Genomic DNA, 19,693 nt, shown 5'->3' with positions numbered 1-19,693 from the left:
CGAATCGATCGCGAACATGCAGGCACGATACATAGAGATTTGACTAACATTCGAGGGAAATTAGAGCTAAAATTAGAACTAGATCCCGCAGAGCAAAAACTAAGAAGTTGTTTTTGACTGATTCTTTACGGCCCTGTACTTTATACTGACGGCACCATACACAAGAGCCCTATTCTAAAACCGTATGTTCAGAAAACTTAAGCTTGGGATCTAGTATAACACCAAGATCATCCACCAGGCTAATTTTCCCGAGAGAACCACCGCATAGGGTGTAAAGAGCCAACAAGGGACTGGAACGATGAAATGCCGTTACTTTATACTTCGAGGCATTAGGTGCCCCTTTCGTTCACGAAGAGGTCTTGAATCTGAACGCGTAACGCCGTAACGCACATGTACACGGGAATCTACCCATCTCGTTTCAACCTGATTCGACTTGCAGTCGGTAAATATCAGAAAAATCATTTTGGTGAATTTTAATTCAATACTCCGCATCAACACATAGGGGATTATGATATCGGTGGAAGGAATTACACGTGTGAATTATAACATATATTATTTATTGTTCATGGCACTTGCGGTGTATGTGGAATATTTGTATTAGCGGTATTCCTTGTTTTGAAACAAAACAAAAACGAAAGAAACATTGCGGGTGCAATTAGCTCGTCCCTTGTATAAAGCACCGGTACCACACCGAACTAACAGTGTTCATTAGTTATTTGTTAGAAGGCAGGGGCTGCAGGACAGTAAATAAAAATCTGTTGAAATGAACAAAATTAATAGGAAACATTGATGATAATCGGGTACTTTCACTCACCGCCGCATTCAAATATATCTAAAGATTAGGCATCAACAATGACCGCCGCAATTTGGAACAGTATTGAAGTAAAGGTAGTCGTTGTCTAGTTGAATGTAAGCTGCACTGCAAAGACTCATACAAAGTGTGTACGCCTGGTGTCTGGAGAAATTAGTGACATTAATAGGAAACATTTATTATAACTGAGTACTTTCCCTTACCAGTATTAAAGATTATTAAAAATGTAAACAAATGTTGCGTTGGGGACTTGATCATCCATAATGACAGACAAATTTAGAAAATTTCGTTACCATTTGGAAATTTCGTTACGTTATCTCGTTTGTCAATCTGTTGTGTATAATGTCAATCGAAATGCAGCAGGAGCCTGGAACTGGAATTAATTTCAATTGCTTCTCCGAATCACGAATATGTCAGCGCACTTACACATACACAAGCGTTGCACTCATGTAGTAAAATAATAAATATCCTTGATATATGTAAGTACGAGAGTACACTAGAAGCAAACGATAGGTTCTGAATTCAATTCGAATACAAACTAATTTATAGTAACTATTTGATGTATTCAATACACATTACTTAGTTAATTAATCAATTTGTATTCTAATTTACATCGGAACTTGTTCTTACTGTATGCGCACTATGAAAGGAAATTTACAAGTATTTCCAACAACGAAAAATTTATATTTAACTTTGAATTTTATTCACTTTTATCGAAATTTTTTTCCAAAAACGATTTTTCTTTACGGTTTACAAATTTTGAATTTTTTTTTCCCGAACAAAAGTAGATGTTTTCTCTGCTACAAGCAGCTGTTAACTGAATAAGTTCGGAAAAAATTCCAGGGTCTAGGAAAGAGGCAGAAGTCAAATCGAATTCAAGGCCTGCTGGTTTCCGTCAAATGGTTTTCAAACAGAGGTCGATCCGACTCTCATAGAACCATACTTCATTAATTAAAGCCCATGTGACTGAAAACGATGTCTAGATGCTCGTAATATTGCTCTTTTGAAGTTGCACCCATGGCAATTCCTACAAAGCATGCTCAAGAAAGGATAAGTCTACTGACTCCTGAAACCATTGACTCCTCTCGATTTGTTTTTGGGCATTGGCTCTTACTCTTACGATATATTGCCCCATCGCTTCATCGTCACTCGCTTCAAAGTGCCACCCCGCTTGGCCGCTGGATTACAGCTGGGAAATCCTTTCTGCTGCTCCTTCTTTCCTCCTGGCGCAAATCCTTCAACTACATTTGACCGCAGCCACGCACATTTACGTAAGCTGATTACGTGACTCTCTCCTGCTCCTGCTCCTGCTCCTCCTGCTACTTCTGCTGATCCTGCTTCTGCTTCTACTCTCCGTCCAGTGACCATTAGCCGTGTCCGGGGCTTAAAAACTCCGCTAGTATCAGGACAAGGACACGAAGGGGTCGAGTGCCAGAGGTAGAAATAGAGATAGAGATGTGAGAAGGCGCCAGATCCCTCATTAGTGAAATGTATAAATACATTTGGAATTATACATTCATGCATTCCATTTGGAATATGGCTACACCCAACCATGTCCAGGGTCGCTTATAATTTCCAGCACACCCGCACTCGCATTTCGAATCGAAATATACCCGTACCCGTACCCGTACCCGTATTCGTACTCGTACTCGTACTCGCTCCTTCTCTAGCTCTGGCTCTGACTGAATGTAGGTTCTAGGCTAGAGCCCAGCTCTCAAACAGTGGCACCGAGTGCGCATACTGATGCTGTCTATGAGGATGATGTGAATGCGAATGTGAATGATGATGATGGTAGTCTGTAATTGAAATGCAGAAAATGGAGAGCATCACAAGCAGCCTCGACCTGCTACCCGGCTAAGGTGACTGCTAGAACAGGGGCTGGGGATTGAGCTAGTGCTCCTTCTCCTGCTCCTGCTGTTGTGGATGGGCCTCGCTTCTCCCTTAAAGATAAATAATGCAGCAGCCTGAAGCCCGGAGGAGAAGGAAGTAGATGCTTTCTTCATCTGTCTCGGGCCTGAGCCGCTGTTGACACATAGTTTGTAGTTGGTAAACAGGCAACACACAACTGCTCAACGAGCACCTGAAGATGCTTTGTATAAATTTGAATATTTAACTGCAGCTGCACTGGCACTGGCACCGGCACTAGGACTGGCACTGGCACTGGCTCAGGATCTGGCTCTGACAGTAGCAGTGGCAGTCCCAGACCCAGCTCCAGAAGTAGTAACATTTCACTAAAATCTAGTGCAGCTGCTCCATGGCTCTCCGCCTGCCTGTGCGCCTGTCCCCCTCTCCACCTGTCCACCTGTCAGTTTGTCCTGTCCTCGTCGTGGACTGGGCAAATCTTTGGCCAAAATCCGGCCTGTGGCCCCGTACCCAGACCCGAACGCGAAAGCGAACCCAAACCCGAACACTGGCATGCATGTGTGTCGCTCTGGCCAAGAGAGCGGCGCAGTTACCGTGGGAGCATCTTTGGGGGCACGAGCCAACTTGGAAGCCTCAGAAGTTTTCCGGGTTTTCAATAGCAAGCGTGGGTGTACGGCGGATCTTCTACGATCTATTGTCTTTAAGTATCCACGTCTATACAAAGCTTACTCTATGGATTCTTTAGCACTTAGTTTTGCTCCATTTCTTCAATCTGCAATTATCACCCAAGCAGCCTGACTGACAAGTCAATTCATACAAATAGATTACAATTATTTAATGGATCTTTGGGCTGCAATGCAAGATTCCTTTTATCCTCGTTAAGATCCCTGTTAAGTGATCTTTTTATGGAAATAAAACACGGCGGGCGATTGGTTCACATTTAGTTTTCATATTTATTTATTTATTTTTAATTAATTCATTAGTTTTTATTTATTCTTAGACCCTTGATATCCTCAGAAGTTGTGTGGTGTGTGTTGGTTTTGGTTTATTTAAATCGCTTTTCGCGTTTGCATTTTCTCCTCTTTTTTTTTCATATATACATATATGTATGTACATATATATATATTTATATATGTGTATATATATATATATATATATATATATGTATATATGTATATAATACGCTTAAAATATTCTCGTTTTGCGTTCAAATCATTATATATATGGTATATCATTATCATTATTGCAATAATTATCGTAATTATTATTTTACGTTAGTTTATTTTCTGCTGTGGTACTATAATGCCATATATAATTGTTCATTTATCATTTATCGTTAGATATATGCATACGCCTAGGGGAATTGGGTGGATTTTTGGGTGTGGACTCTGTCATACTCGTACCAAATCGTTTGCGACTCATCCTCTTCCTCGTCCTTCACTAAGCAGCTTACATAGACGACAAAAAAAACGTTAGGGGCAGTGTTTGGTATCGTACTTTTAAGCGGAATCCTCCCTACAATACGAGTGTACGTGTACGTGTACGGGTACGGGTTTGAGTGTACCCTAGGTATGTATGTATTTGCTGGGCTTGCCTCGGTTTATTTGCTATTTGTGAGTTATATAGTTCGATATACTACAGATTCTTAAGTTTCTTCTCTGGCTCCTTTGCTATTTTGTCTAATAAATATAATTTGTTCATCTTTTGGTTTTTGCATTCTCAATGGTTTCCCGTTCTTTCCTTCCTTCTTGTATTTTTTTTATTTTTTTATTTTGCTTCTTTCTGCAGCTGTCGTTAATAATAGCTATATATATTCTCAACTGTCGCTGCCTTCGGATTGGGTTTATTTAATTATTATATCTCATAAATTCTTGTTGTTGCTAAATTTTGTTGTTTGCTTTGCTGGCGAGTTCTGTCTGCCTCTGTATTTGTGTTTCTATGTTCTGTGCGTCTGTCTGTGCACCTGTCTGTCTTTCTGTGTGGGTGTGGGTGTCTGTGTATCTGTGAGTTTCTTGCGTTCATGTGTGGTGTGCAAAACGTTTAAATGTTAATTTATCTCAATTGTTTCCCTGTTTCTTTATTTGCTAAGTATTCTTCTTCTGGCCATCGCTCCCCATCCGCTCCCATTCGCCCACTTATATTCCTCCGCTGAGCCGGCTGACTCTGACTGACCCTCGGTTTAGTTTTAGTTTAAGTTTAGGTTTATTTCTGTTTCCTCTGTTTAAGTTTAGTTTTGTTTTCGTGTAGCTCTAACATAAATACTCGTACACTAAAATACTTGCTTTTTCTCTCGAGATATTTACACATACATATTGGTTGTTCCGTCCGCAGCTTCTGCACTTTTATTTTCTCTGTGGGTTTTTCTATTATCTATTCCCCATTCTCCAAGCCATTTTCTCCTTAGTTTTCGGCAATCCATAATATTAATTTTAGTGTGCCATTGGTTTTTCTTTTTTTGTTTGCTTTTGAAGCAATTTAAGTTTTGTTTTATTTTCTTTTGTTTTGTTTTGTTTTGTTTTGTTTTGTTTTGTTTTCTTTTCGTTTCTTTTCCTTTTCCTATATGCTTGCCAAATTCTAATAGGTAACTGACTCCTGCTCTTTTTTCAAATGGTTTTGGTTTGCCAATCAACGAAACGGAAACGAAACACAAATCAGAAACGAGAGGAGAGGAGTACTCGCACACTCGCACGGAGTGGAGTGCTACCCCCATATCGTATGACATTCATGCACCTACATATCCACACACGCACATACATATCTAAAATACATAAGTATATATATGTATATGTATTGTGTATACCTTACGCAATACTCTTACATCTCCGTATCATCATATATTATATCCGTTTGCTCTGTATCGTTTATTTTACATCTAGTTAGGCGCAACAACGATGGAGAAAAGAAGCAAAAAAATATGTTGTATACACTTATGCATACAGATATCTGTTCATATACTATATATATCATATCCTTTATATTTTATATATGTATTAAGATTACGATGCATGGTGCTATATACGATATAACACTAGTTTACCTTGATTAGCCTTAATGTATATACACAGATACTCCAGCAACTGTAATTCGTTTCATTTCATTTCTCTTCTCTTCTACTTTTTTTTTTCGTTTTTTTTTTATTTCTTTTTTTTTGATATAACGCTATCCCACAGATGCGGACTCTCCACAAGCGGGCATTCTCTGCGTACAGCATACTCTTCCTTAAATTGATCGATCGTTTTGGCCTCATTTTGTGTGTGTTTTTGGGTTTTGAGTCGGTGTTTTGTCTTAAAGATTTCATTTCTTTGCAACTACTTAATTCAGCAATTCTTTCTGTTTGGTTTCTCCTTTGGGGATTGGATTTCTCCTAAGAGTCCACTCTCATTCTCATTCTCATAGGTGCCCTTCCGGCTAATGTCTAGGAGGCAAGGAATCGACCAACTTATTTATGCACATGCACTTTAACAGCTACATCTATATGTATATATTCATATAGTTTTTGCAATAAATTCGATAAGCACCAATTCATGGAAAAAAAACGAACAAAAATGTTAGGGCTTTCAAGCGATTCGAGTGAAAATCAGTAATAATTGTTTTGTTAATAAATTTATTAATTAATATCTGAAAGTGAGAGAGAGAGAGAGAGAGAGAGGCTATATCTAGCCAATATGTCTGCTTGAATTGGGGGCTAACTTTGCATCTCATTCTCGATCATAGTCCGAATCTGTATCAGTATCTGAATCTGAATCTGTATCTGCATCTGATTTTGGACGGAAACTGATCTTTTGAAATGATCTTTCCGATTGGAGATTTCCGTATTTATTCGGCCTCTTTAATCCTGCATAATTTTGGTTTATTGTGTTTGTTGTTGTTCTGTTTTAATACTGTTTCAAGCTTTATTTAGATCGATTCTTTTTCATGTGTGGGTTCTATTTTGGGTCGCATTCAGCTGGGTTCGAAAAGCAAACTTATAAATAATAACATAACATTTCACATTCCATACGATAATAGCAGTATATATATATATATATATATGTATATGTGTATCATTAGACTTATTTCGATCTTAGACGAGTTGTGGTTGTTTTTTGGATCGTGGATGTTCCTTCTTTGCCGCCGCTGCGAGCAATAATAGTGAATAAATTAGTTAGGACAAAAACTTAAGCTTATCTATCAGGAATTTACATCTATAGGTTTCTATTCATACATATCCATTTCTATATATATAAATGTATATATATATATATATATATTTATACCTATATATATTTTTGTGTGTTTATATCTATCTTTATGCATAATTAAAAAAAAAAAAATCTTTTCCTTTTCCTATAAGCTAAATTTTGTTGTTTCTTTTTTAATAATAAATATTTTTTGCTGCATTTTTTTGAATAGATTTCCGTTTCTGTTTGTTCCGAAGCTGAGACACTGTGCCAAGCAAATGAGAGAACGCTTTCGCTAAGCAAAAATCTCCCACAGGCCCCCAATTGTGTCGCCAAATGTAGTCGTTTATGTGTGTGGCTTGTGGTGTGGCCTAGACGGCGTGCCAGGGCTCCATCTGTTGCTAATTCTATTCCGCTTCTCATATATCATATTCATTCCCATTGCCATATATTTTCTATATACATTTAAGATGGCTGATGGTCCTGGCTATGAATATCCTTCTGGGCCCACTCCGTCGGATATTCGTCTGTCTGTCTGTTCGAGTGTCTGTTTCTGTGTGTTCGTATCCGCGCGCTTTGTGATTCGTTTAAAACTATGCCAGTCTCAAAAAGCTCGAGTACCACGAAAAAAAGATTCCCTCCTTGCCTACTGCATTCCCCTGTATCCCATCTACTCTTCTACTGTTCTACTCTTTTACTATTACCCAATCATCTGACGCCCCTTGCCACGCCTTATTGTTTCTGAGTATGCATGTACATATGTATATGGTTATGTATGTGTTTTAGGTTGATTTTCTGGGCTGTTTATATGACTACTGCACTATGCTATATAGCATATATGTATGTATATCTATGTATGCTTCTAGGTAGTATCTATAACTGTATCGATATCGATATCGGTGTATCAGTGTATCGGTATCGGTATCGGTATCGGTATCGGTATCGGTATCATTATCTGTATCTGCATCTGTCTAGATATAGCCGATGACACACACACATAGACGAGTACGGGTATACCTCTACTTCGGATTATGTATGCATCTGCCATGAGATCCATGACATCTACATGGGATCCGAGTCCCTACTTATATGCATTTTTTGTCGCACCTCTCTAGTTCCTAACGATAAAAAAAATCCGTATATATATGTTCCTTGACATCAAATAACTGTTCGATAACATACATTTAGTCCTATATATATATATATAAATAATTATGCTTCCTGCGCCGTAAGCCGTTACGGCACTCTCTTTCTTCTTAGTAGAGCTGCTGGGTGGATGGTAATCGCATCTCCGAGATCGGGGCATCGTCCAAGAGCTAACAGGCAACGGCCTCCTCGGCCGTCGCATCCTCGTCGATATCGCGGTCCGGGGAGCGCCGGCGTCTGCGCCGGGCATTGGGCACCCCGGCAGCGCCGCCGGTGGCGCCCTTTTTCTTCACGAACTTGATGTTGTACGGATCCTCGGCGAGCTCCGGGTAGAGGGCCACGTCGTGGATGTACTCACCCTCGTAGTTGTTGGCATAGCTCTGCTTGAGGATCTCGTCGCTCTCCTGCTGGGTCCACTCTAGGGCGGTGGTCAGACCGCTGCGCAGGGCCTCCTTCTCCCGATGCCAGGCTTTGCGGACGGCGGTGAGCTTGGCGTGGTGCATCAGGCGCTGCTGCTCCTTGGCGACGGTGGTGCCGTACCGCAAATTGATGATTGCGTGCGCTCCATGGATCTTCACGTCGAGATAGTTGCCGCCCGAGGTGCCGGCAGCGGAGACCGCCGACGATGAGGAGCCACCGGAGCCACTGGAGCCAGACGTCCCGGCCGGTGCAGCCTCGCGCGTGATCTCGTGGAAGGTGGTGTTCACTTGCCCCTGCAGCCGCTTGAGCTGTTGCCGGTCCTCGCTGGCACGCCACGCATCCTCCTTGACGAAGAAGAACGAGTCCTGCTGGGCGTTGTGCACGACGAAGGTGAAGGGCAGCAGCTTCGAGCGGTTGAACACGCTCGTGTACACGTCCCGATAGATCGCATTGGCCGCCGGTACGCTGGACACGATGGCCTGCCCGTCCGCCGTCCGGGAGATGACGATGCCCTTGCCGAAGGGAGGTTCCGTGTCGGAGCCGATGATGCGCGGCGAGGGGTCCATTACGTCGCACTTGAGGGCGGACCGCGGCGGGGCCGAAAGCTGCTCGAAGTCGGACATCCGGCGCACATTGAGGTGGGCGAGGAATCCGCTCTCCACGGCCATGGTGGGGATATTGTCGAAGGGTCGGCGCATGTTCAGGGCAATGGGGTTGGCGGGCGGACGTCCCCAAAGGGCCGGCGACTGCCAGAGGTCGCGTGCCAGCTGCGGCACCAGGTTGCCCACATTGTACCCAAGGGTTCGCATCCAGCTGGCAAAGTCCTGCGGGTAGTGGCGCTCGTGGCCCACGTTGATGGGGTCGTTGCCGTTGAACCGGTACAGGTGGAGTCGCGTGGGCGTGATAATGCGCTCGGCCACGCGCTGCCAGTCCGGCGACATCCACTGTCCAATCAGCGGGTCGTAGACCCGGCCGTCGCCCATGTGCACCAGGGTGGTCACCTGGTCCAGGATGCCGCCGCAGAAGTCGATCGGGAGATACAGATATGGGTTCGAGTCGTAGACGATGTGGCCGAAAGGCGAGCGCATGATCTCGCGGATGCCCTCGCCGTACTGGTTGAAGAGCATCAGGGGCGTGCCGCTCTGGTCCGTGGCCACGTAGTACTTGTGGCGGTACACCTGCGCGTAGATGAGGTGCCCCACGTCGTCGTAGGTGAGCGACATCAGCTTGCCGTCGCGGGGCGAGTAGATCTGCGAGACCTCGTAGGGTCGCTGCTGGTTCGTGTAGAAGAACTGGGTCACGTTCCCGAAGTTGTCCTTGCGCGTGGTCAGCCGCTTCAGGTGGTCGTAGTAGTAGCGGACGTCGAAGCGACCCCGCTTCGAGGCGCGCACCAGCAGGCCCTGCGTGTTGTAGTGGAAGCGTTCCTCCCGCGCGTTCTGGGCCACCAGGCCGCGGGCGTCGTACTTGTACTGGCCCTCTCCGAACTTCACGATGCGGTCCTGGGCGTTGTACTCCATCGGGATCGTGTTGCCGCGGTAGGTGAGCGAGAGCAGATTGCCGTTGTCGTCGTACCGGAAGCCCCATGGCTCCTGCGCCTCCACGCCCACCAGCTGCCCGTCACAGTCCCATGTGTAGTTCTTCACGTTCGTGTAGCTGTTCACGGCCATGTTCCGGGTGTAGGTTCGCGTCTGCGAGATACGGCCGTGCACGCCGTACGAAAACTCCATGCGGAACACCTCCAGCCGATGTATGGCCAGGGCCATGCGCTGTGTCTGGAAGCGTCCGTCCACGGTCCGCGTGAAGCTGGCCGTGCCGTCGTGCAGCTGCGTCTGGTTGAGGGCGGGCCGCGTGAACTTGAACTGCCCGATGAGGCTGGGCTGGCCGGTGCGTGGGTCGTAGGCAAAGGCCTGCGTCGGCAGACTCTGGCCCCCGATGCGGCCCTGCAGGGCCACCACCCGCAGCTGGCTGTCGTACTCGTAGCTGAACTTGGCGTTGCTCAGCCCCGTCTTGGCCACGTAGTCGATGCGCTCCTCGGTGAGGAGGCCGGCGGCGTACTCAAAGTCCCAGCGATACTCCAGCTCCCGTTCCGCGTGCGACACCGTGCTGGGCATGCCGCTGGCCTCGTTGTACTGAAACTCGCTGCGTCCGTCCCCGTGGACCACCTCCGTGAGCTGGCCGGCCGCATTGTAACGGTAAACGATGCGGGCACCGTCCCCGGGAAGGATGGTCTGGAGCAGGGCTCCGGCGTGGCTGTAGTGCTGGAGGTAGGCTCGGGTGCTGCCCGGCGGCGTGTACGTGCAGCGGATGAAGCCGATCGAGGTCTGCATGCTGAAGCTGTGGCGTGTGCCCGAGGGCAGGACCACGTGCCGGAGGCCGCCAGCGTCGTCGTACTGCAGCACGAACTTGCGCTGGCTGGCGAGTCCGATCTCGGAGACGAGGTTCCAGTCATTGTACACGAACGAGATGATGCCGTCCTGCTGCGAGGTGATCTCCGAGAGCAGGCCGTGCCGATCGTAGCTGTACTTGAGCTCCGCAGGGCCCCAGGCCCAGCCCTCGACGCGGTTGAAGCGGTCGTAGGTGATGTTCACCGGATAGCCATTGGTGGGGTAGTAGGACTTGGGCAGTCCCGACTGATCGTAGGCCACGATCAGGATGGGCGTGCGTCGGCCGTCGTAGAAGGTTTCACGGTTGGTGAACTGGTCGAACTCCACTCCGATCACGCGCGACTGGTTGACCCAGATCTCGCGGTTGAGTGTCTGCTGGGGATTGCGGACATCGCCCACCAGGTTGTACACCGAATACATCGAGTTGGTCAGCCCGTCGCCCATGGTGACGCTCTGGTGCGACCACATGGCCAGCATCTCCGCCTCCACGGGCAGTGCGGCCTCAAGCAGAGGGTGCCGGGCCACCGCAGAGGCCTCGACCACCACTCCGTTGGCCCCGTGGATGACCAGGGTGTTGTTGGCCTTCAGCTCCGCATCGGCGTGGGCCAGGCCGCGTTTCAGGAAGGTGGATCGGACGCTGCCGAGGACGAGCAGTTCGTTGGCATCGACGCCGACGACGCGCTCGCGGGAGAAGAGCGACTCCACGGAGGCGTGCACGTAGATGGTGAGTCCTTTGTTGTCCGCCAGCTGGGAGGTGATGCGCACGATCTCGCCGCTGGGCAGGATCATGCCCGTGACGCGCCCGAACTCGTCGTACTGGTAGATGTACGTCTCGCCGCCGGAGGAGCGCGAGTTGAGCAGGCCCGTGTTGCTGTCGTAGTCCAGCTCGATCTCCTGGCGCCCCTTCTCGCTCAGCTTGGTCATGATGCCGATACCGTTGATCTGGATCTCCGACTTGTGGTCCTGCGTGTTCTCAATGGAGCTCACGACATTGCTGTAGTCGCGCAGGAACTGGATCTTGTTGCCCGACGCGTCCGTGACCGTCGACAGGCGCCCAAAGCTGGTGTTCTTCGAGTACAGGAAGCTGTAGCGCGTCTTGCCCGAGGTCAGGTCCTTGGTGGCCACATGCTGGCCGTACCTATTGAACACGTAGATCTCGCTCGACGGCGGGAACGGAATGTGGAATTCTCCGTTTTCGTCGTGCGACGGCAGATAATGCTCCAAGGCCAAGACATGCAAGGATCCTGCAATTGGCAAAAGGTAAACACGAATGTCAGTCATGGATGGAATTTCTATTACCTCTACTACTACACATATGTATAACTATTACTTAGTACAGAACATAGGTCATTATCGATATCATTATCGTTACCATTCGATTATGCCACACTCCATATGACAAATGTCTCTCAGAACAGCACTTCTCTCGGTGGAGTTCACAATCATTGGAAATGATTATCTACTCACCTTCACTTGGCCACTTTTCTGTTGGAGTATCTTTATTTCTACAGCTCTATTATCCGCCACCAACATTTGCTGGACATTTTGATTGCCTTCCGCTGGCCCATAAAAGAGTTCCCTCCCCGTTAACGGACAGGGAGGGAGGGGCCTGTTGTTCCCAAACTATTATGCCGCTTCTGTTTCTGTTTCTGCTTCCCGGGAGTCTTGTGATGGTCTTAGACAATTCCTTTTAACTGGTCATCAAATTTATTCGCACTTCCCTTCGCCAGTCTCCCTCTCTCTCTCTCTCTTTCTCTTTGTCTGTCTCCTTCGGATTGTTGATCATTTGCTTAAGCTAAACGCCAGATTCTGGCAGCTGTTTGTTTTTACAGCCACAGTTCTGCCCACACCCCACATTTCCCGATTTCCCAGAACACCCCTCTCTCTGCTCATAAAACGCTCCAAGTTTTGATTCACTGCAAGTGCACAAATACAAAATGGCGTAGGTACGCTCTATGAGTCTTTCCTCTGTCTTAAGTATTTTTGTGCAATTTGTTCCTCATCCTCCACCCTCCGCCCACCGCTTCCTCAGCTTCATCACCAACCCAGTGCACATCGACCAATGCACTAGTGCCACCCACACTCTCGCCCACTGTTGTTGACTCTGAAGCCCCGTTTCATTTTAGTTAGTGTTGGAAATCGCTTTGGATTTGCATAAATTTACTCATTCCCTCCGCAGCTACGCACCACCCCACCACCCCACACACCCCAGCGCCACGCCTTCAGCCCGTTTCGGATTTGCATTCCAAACAGGCAACAACAAAGACGATGACAGCGTTTTGTATAAGACTGGGGGGTCCTGAGGGAGGAGTGACACTGCTAGAGGACATTAACGTAACATCATCACTGCTCCGACAACAACAGAAATCTATGTATATCTTTCTATAATCCGCAGCATCTGGACCACCGATCAATGCAGGATCGAAAGAGTACGCCACGGATATGGCTCGATCTTAGTCCAGCGTTGAAGACTGTGATTACAGTTTTCCAATAAATTTAAAAGGTATAATTTAAATATCTTGAACAATATTAAAACAGAAATATATCCAGAAAAAGATTGGCATGATTAAGTATTACTCTTCCAGGTTCCGAGGTTTTGCAACCTCGACACAGAATCAATCCGACATCGCCATTTCCAATGGCCTGTACTACGTAGAAAGGCCATAAATTTCGTACAATTATCGTATGAAACAATTCCCCACTGATTACGAATTATGCTTTTTGGTTTGGCCCCAACAGTCATGGAGCTTTTGCTCCTTTGCACACATATCACAATAAAAATATTAAATACATTGTGGGGTTATTCGGGCTGCTGTTGTTGCTATATTTTGGCACGGGTATGCGGATGGGGATTGGGATTGGGATTGGGATTGGGATTGGGATTGGGACTGCGGTCTGGCAGTGTTGATTTGATTGCGTTACAGTTCATTTACCCGGACGCAGCGCGCGCCGAACGACACCGCCACCATCTCCATCGGAGACACATCCCTGACGTCCTCCTGCTCCGCTCCTGCTCCTGCTCCTGCTCCAGGCGCAGTTGGAGCGTAAGCCATTACGGTCTCATTTTAGAGGAGCGTTTGGGTTTCGGGTATTCGTGGGAGGACTCAACCGGACTGTAATTGGGACTGTTGTTGGGTGTGGCCTGGTTTAGTCGCTTCGGGTGGTGACGGGTGGGTGGGGGCTGTGGCTGTGGCTGGGCTGCGTCTAGGGGTCTTTGGCAGGGCGCCAGGGCGCCAAGGCAACGATTGAGCGAATTTCAATGCAATAAATGTGTGACACTCCGCTGGAGGTTGAACCACCAGAACCACTTGTCCTGACCCCACCCCCACCTCTCTGAGTATGGTGGCTGCTGTAATGTAATGTAATGGCCCCATAAACTGAACAACTTGTTTGTGCCCAGTGCAAAGGGTTCCGTTCCTGCCATTGTGTCACCGATTGTGTGTTGCTGTGTTGGCTGTGGGCCCCCGCTTTCGAGGGGGTTTATTTTTACGGACTCTATCTCTCTCCTCTCTCTAAACTTTAAGTATTCATGGATATTCTGACATATGTCCAAGCGATAGAGACTCAACCGCGCTGATGGATTGCAGTGGAAGTGAGAATATGTCTCACAGCTGAGCCTCTTGCAAGAGACAGACGACCTTGTAGCCCAAGAGGTAACACCAATGGTACATCAACCTCAAACATTTCATCATTTCATAAATAGAAACGTGATTCCATAGATACTCGTATTGACGTATTGATTCCGAAATGTTGATGTTTGTTTTCTGTCCTTCCATCCGTCCGTCCATTTTTAAATATTTTTGAATACATTCAATACATTCCCATTTGTTGGACCCTCCCTATGGCTATTCTTGGCAGCGCAATTAATGCTACCCACACACACACATTGGCACACATTCACACGTGCTCCTAGCGGGGAGCTGGGTCAGAAGAGCACGCACTCCACTTAAGCTGTGAGCTTTTAATGAAGCTTATTTGCGTGGAGCAAAGCGTGGAGTCTCTAGCGGCAAAGCGTCAATGGGGAAGCATCATAAACTTTGAGCTAAGCCTCCGAGCGGACACACGGGGTGCATTTATGTATATCCACATATATGTACGAGTACACAAAACCCATACACACACACACACTCCCATAGAAGACATCAGCAGACTGTTGATTAATGTGTTTCAGAGGGGAGTGGGTTACGGTTGGGGCTGGTATATGGGATGTGGGTTCTGAGTTGGGTCTGAAGATTCGGGGTGGAAGGTAAAGTTGGCCAATTCGATTCCGCGTAGGTAATAAGATTGATTTTCACTTTTTCGCTTTTCACACTTTTGCAGAAAGCGAGGGAGAGCGAAAGAAAGGGGGAGGGCAGTGGTAGAGACACTGGGCAGCAATCACTCACACGTGTTCCCAGGCTCCCCACCCCCGCACAGTAATGTCGACGACTAAAACTTGATTAATTATGGCCATTGATTTGCTTTCCACGGCTTCATCTCCTGCCCCTGCCATGGCCACGGCCACTGGGAGCCGCAGCAGAAGCCTCTGCCCAGCAACAGCCCCAGCCCCAGCCCCCATGTCTGGCTCGTCATTAATTTGCGTTGCCTGGCATTCGCCGCCACTGAATGGTCGTACCACCCTTTGTCCATCCGGCAGTCTGTGCGACCCATCGTTAGCGCCGGAGTGCGAGAGCCGTACTCCACTCCAGTCCACACCAGTCCATCCAACCACCCATCCATCCATCCGTATCCATCCACCCTCTCCCATTGTGGAAATTTATTAATTACGTTTTTGGTCTTATCAAATTACGCTTTGCTAATGCACTCAAATTTATACCTTCGATGTTTTTTGAGCTTTCGCTTACGCTTTCACATTTGGCTTCTTCTCTCGCTCTCTCTCTCTCTCTCCCGCTTTTTCTTTCACTTATTGGCAGCCATTTTGTTTTGTGTTTCGCCTTCTCCCTCTTCCGTTGAAGAGCGGGTGCTACCTGTGGGTGTGTGTTTGTGTGTGCGTGGGTCCTAATTTGTCCTCGTTCGAATTGTAACGGAAATTGGTTTCGCTTTTTCCTTTTCAGGACTCTCCAACTCCTCGAGTACCTTCGATTACAGTCCCATCCCCATTCCGGCCCCACTGGGTCCTTTTCTCCCTGGGGTACACACCCCACCCCAGTCTTCGACATTCGAGCGACATAATGGCCAATTACAACAGCAATTGCTTGTTCCTTCGATGCTTTTTCATTGTTCAGCGATGTTTCTGCCGCCGTTTGTTCCCTTGTTGTTGGAGTTGTTGAGTTTTTTAAATATGTCGCTATTGAGCTTTTTTATTTTTAAAGAATTTGCTGGTCTGGTTGTCGTTGACTGTATTGTTGAGTCTGTTGTACATTTGTTGTTGTTGTTGTTGAGCTCACTGTACACGTTGTTGCTAAGGTTTAGTTTGAAAGTTAATTATGGAATCTGTTGTTGAGTTTTGTACATGGTTTATAGTTGATTTTGTTAACTTTATTGTTAACTTTTTTTGTTCTTAAATTTTTGTGAATTACAAAATATCATTTTGTGGTTGCCCTCAAGTCAGGTTTTTTGTTTCAGTAATTTTCCTTCTTGTATTTTATTTGTGGCTGTTATTTCTGTTGTTCTTCAGATTGTTGTTGTGATTCTTCTTAAGGTTCTGTTGTTGTATTGTTGTTGTTGTTATTGTCTTATTGTTGTAGCTGTCATCATTATTTTTTTTGTACATATAATTTTCTTTGCAATGTTCTTGCTTTTTTTTGTGTTGCAATATTTCGAACTTCGATTACATATTTTTGGTATTTCTTGTGCCAGCAGTTAACATTTTTTGTTTTTCCCCACGTCCTATTTTCGCTCCCTCTTTACCGCTTGTTAACACTCGCATACACAAGCACACACACACACAAAAAAAGAACAATGGTGAATAAGGAGCAAAAGCAGAAGTGGAAAATTTGCCAAAGGAAATGTTCCATTTTCCATGCGAATGTGTCGGGGGTTGTGTGCAATTTGCTTCTGCCGTGCCACACAGCGTGGGAGGATGACTAATTTTTATATATCTGATGACAGTATATGCGTATATGGGGAATATACATATGTACATATGTATAATTGTATACTATATTATTAAATAAGGAATACCAGGGTATACCAGTAAAAGTGTACGACCCAATGGGTATCTATTGGAGTGTGGAATGTGATTCGGTTGATATCAAAAGCGAAAATATGCTAGATATCAGGGAGATATTTAGAAGCTAGATATAAGATCCCTGTATAAAACCTCTACAATGTTCATAAAATGACTGCTCTACTCATGCCTCTTTAATGCTCTTTAAAAACACAGAAAAGTAGTGCATTACTTGCTGATTCTCTCTACCAGAAAACCGAATGGAGAGTGAGCGAGATGAAAACCCCATAAACGAATGCCGAATCCCACCGAATCGATTCGGTTGCCTGTTCATGCGGCGATTTACACATTCTGTACATATAATCTGTAGATCATAAATATATATTTGCTATATGTCCAATTGACTAACATAAACTTAGATATATAATTTATAAATTCGATAAGTATCATTCAAAAACCACTCACCTTGATCTGCCACATTGATGACGCCGTCCTGGGCCACGGCAATGGCCGAGATAGCCTGGAAGCGGGCGTTCGAGGAGAGCAGGGTCTCGGCGTTGCTTAGGGTTCCGTCGTCGTTAAGGGTCGCACCGCTGCCGATGCCCGAGGCCGTGGTCTTCGCTCCCAGGAGCACGGTGGTGGTAGTGGTGGGGCCGGTGGACATGAGACTGCCGCCACCAACGATGCTGGCCAGGGTACCGCCGCCGTTGCCGGTGCCCGCGCCGGAGCCGGAACTAGAGCCAGAGCCTGAGAGCGTGCCGATGCCGATGCCACCAGGACAGATGCAGGCCGCGGAGCTGCCGTTGCCCGTGGGGAGCGAGGTGGAGGCAGAAGCGCTGCCGTTGTTTCCGTTTCCGCCCGCCGGGGTCGTCGGGGTAGTGCCGCCATTATTGCGTGTCGGGTTCACGGTCGTCGAGTAGGCGCCACCACTGGCCCCGCCTAGTCCGGCCGAGGCCGAGCTGCCGTTGCTGCCCGTGCCAATGGCGCACTCGCAGGTCTGGGAGCTGCTCGGGTTACGGTAAGATAGATGGATGGATAGATTGAGAGTTAGTGGTGCAACAGGAAATGGTTTTTGCTTGGCCCTGCCTCATCTCCTGACTATCCCTGGTCGCACCCCTATCTGCCGCTGCCGCTGCCGCTGCCGGTGCTGCTGCTGGTCCTACCCGGAACGCGTATTTATGATGACATTGTTTGTTCGATAAACATTCCAAAGTCTAATGTAAGGGGGAGCTCGGTGGCTCGCTTATCGCTGGACACGCCCACACAGCAGACACCGACAGAGAGACGGAAACGGATACGGACACACACACAAGAAAACCGGAGACGAAGAAAAAGGACCCAAGACAACAATAAAACGAAAAAGGGGGTAAAAAAAGTTGATTTATAGTTTCTGTCTGTGGCGCGACGGCCGCTAATTACTTTGCCACGTCTGGTGGCCACGCCTCCGTACTGTCCCCCATCCCACTGACCCACCATCCATCCGGATCCCACCTCCAACTCCAACACCACCTCCGGTTGGACCCCTCCGGCACCTGATGCCATTCCCATGACCCCTGGTTCGGTGCCCATATAAAAGTGGTCCCTGGAATTCTATTTGCTTAAATAAACTGTGGACCCTCGTCCAGAACTGAATAAAGTTGCACAAATTGTTGGTTCACTCGCTGGCTATCCCCACCCCCTCTTCCCCTCATAACTCCCCTCTTGGGTCCCGGTCCCTTCAATTTCCAGCAGCCACTCCGTTTTTTTGGACGCCACTCAAAGAACCAAATTAATTGGTTTAGTGTAAAATTTGCGATGTAAATCGGAGGGGCTCATAAAAGTAGAGTACGGGCTGCCGGGCTGGACCTCACTCCACGTTTTTTTTTTCTCTCTGTGTGTGTGTGTGTGTGTGTGTGTGTGTGTGTGTGGTGGTAGCCGACTAAGCCTTTCATGATATAGCAATAGGGATAGCCACTACCCGTGATGCGTACTTCCGATTTAGTACATCGATTCTTGTGATTTTTGCTATTTCAGCCGAGTATATTCCCTATCTTATTTTTTCACTTGTACTCCTACACGTTTTATCCTTATTTCCTATTCAAAAATCTATTTCACATCCGCCCCGAAAACACTACTGATATGGTACCAACACTGCGCGACGCTGTCCAACACTGAACCCGAAAATACTTTTCTTTCTCTTTTCTCTTAAATTTTTGACTCGATTGCCCCAGAAAGGGAAGTTCATTGACTGCTGCTGCTGCTCTATGAATGTGTATCCCCCCGGTATCCCCACCGCGATTTAATCAATGCAGCAATGCAAATGGCTTTAGTGCTTCTGGTCCACACACACACACACACACACACACACACACTAGTTGTATAGTACAGGAGGAGCCCATGAAAAATCAGACAATGAAATTCCCCAATGTGAGAATTCCAATTAATTTCTGGTCACCGTTTCCGATGCCTTCAAAACGGGTTAATAAAGTCAAATAAAGTTAACAGAGCTCCGCTCCACATCGAAAGAGGTAACGCATAGCAGGAGAGAGACAGGGGCAGAGGGAGGGAGAGCGAGAGCGAGATAGAGAGAGGTAGATAGACACTCTTTGGGGCATTTGCCTAGTTGGCATGACATTTATGGCCGTTTTGGTGCATTGGATATTTTGTGCTGCTCTTGCTGAATTTTTTATTATTTATGCCCACTCTGTCGTCCATTGCTGTGCCTCGCTATATCCCCTATATTCTCGGCTAACCCTCTACCACTGCGTTTGTGTGTGTGTGTATGTGTCCCGTTTGTCGTTGGTGGTAGACATTTTGAAAA

The 19,693-nt window shown here is 46.7% G+C and overlaps 1 protein-coding gene and 1 long non-coding RNA gene across 13 annotated transcripts in view; both read right to left on the bottom strand.

Moving 5' to 3' along the window:
* Positions 1-540: 540 nt before the first annotated feature.
* LOC108165610 lies at positions 541-1,628 on the bottom strand. Of its 7 annotated transcripts, none has more exons than XR_001775981.2 (5): positions 1,442-1,628; positions 1,238-1,327; positions 1,015-1,178; positions 815-955; positions 541-755 (listed from the first exon to the last, which is right to left on the bottom strand). It is a non-coding gene; the product is annotated as an uncharacterized LOC108165610 (long non-coding RNA). The 7 variants fall into 7 exon arrangements; XR_001775978.2 differs by having other exon boundaries at positions 1,015-1,184; positions 1,442-1,627; XR_001775979.2 differs by having other exon boundaries at positions 1,238-1,307; positions 1,442-1,626.
* Positions 1,629-4,905: 3,277 nt separating this feature from the next.
* Positions 4,906-19,693, bottom strand: part of LOC108151471 (teneurin-a) — a 148,304-nt gene continuing 133,516 nt past the window's right edge. For all 6 annotated transcript variants that reach the window (XM_033387339.1, XM_033387340.1, XM_033387343.1 and 3 more), the window contains 2 exons: positions 17,359-17,897; positions 4,906-12,028 (listed from right to left, as the gene is read on the bottom strand). In XM_033387339.1, the coding sequence (XP_033243230.1) occupies positions 8,151-12,028; positions 17,359-17,897 (4,417 nt within the window). In that variant the 3' untranslated portion in view covers positions 4,906-8,150. The remainder of the gene's footprint in view (positions 12,029-17,358; positions 17,898-19,693) is intronic.

The sequence above is a fragment of the Drosophila miranda genome, chromosome XR (genome assembly GCF_003369915.1).
Source record: "Drosophila miranda strain MSH22 chromosome XR, D.miranda_PacBio2.1, whole genome shotgun sequence".
Taxonomy (NCBI): domain Eukaryota; kingdom Metazoa; phylum Arthropoda; class Insecta; order Diptera; family Drosophilidae; genus Drosophila; species Drosophila miranda.
Note: the sequence above shows the minus strand (reverse complement) of the source record. Positions and strands in the feature narration are given on the sequence as shown.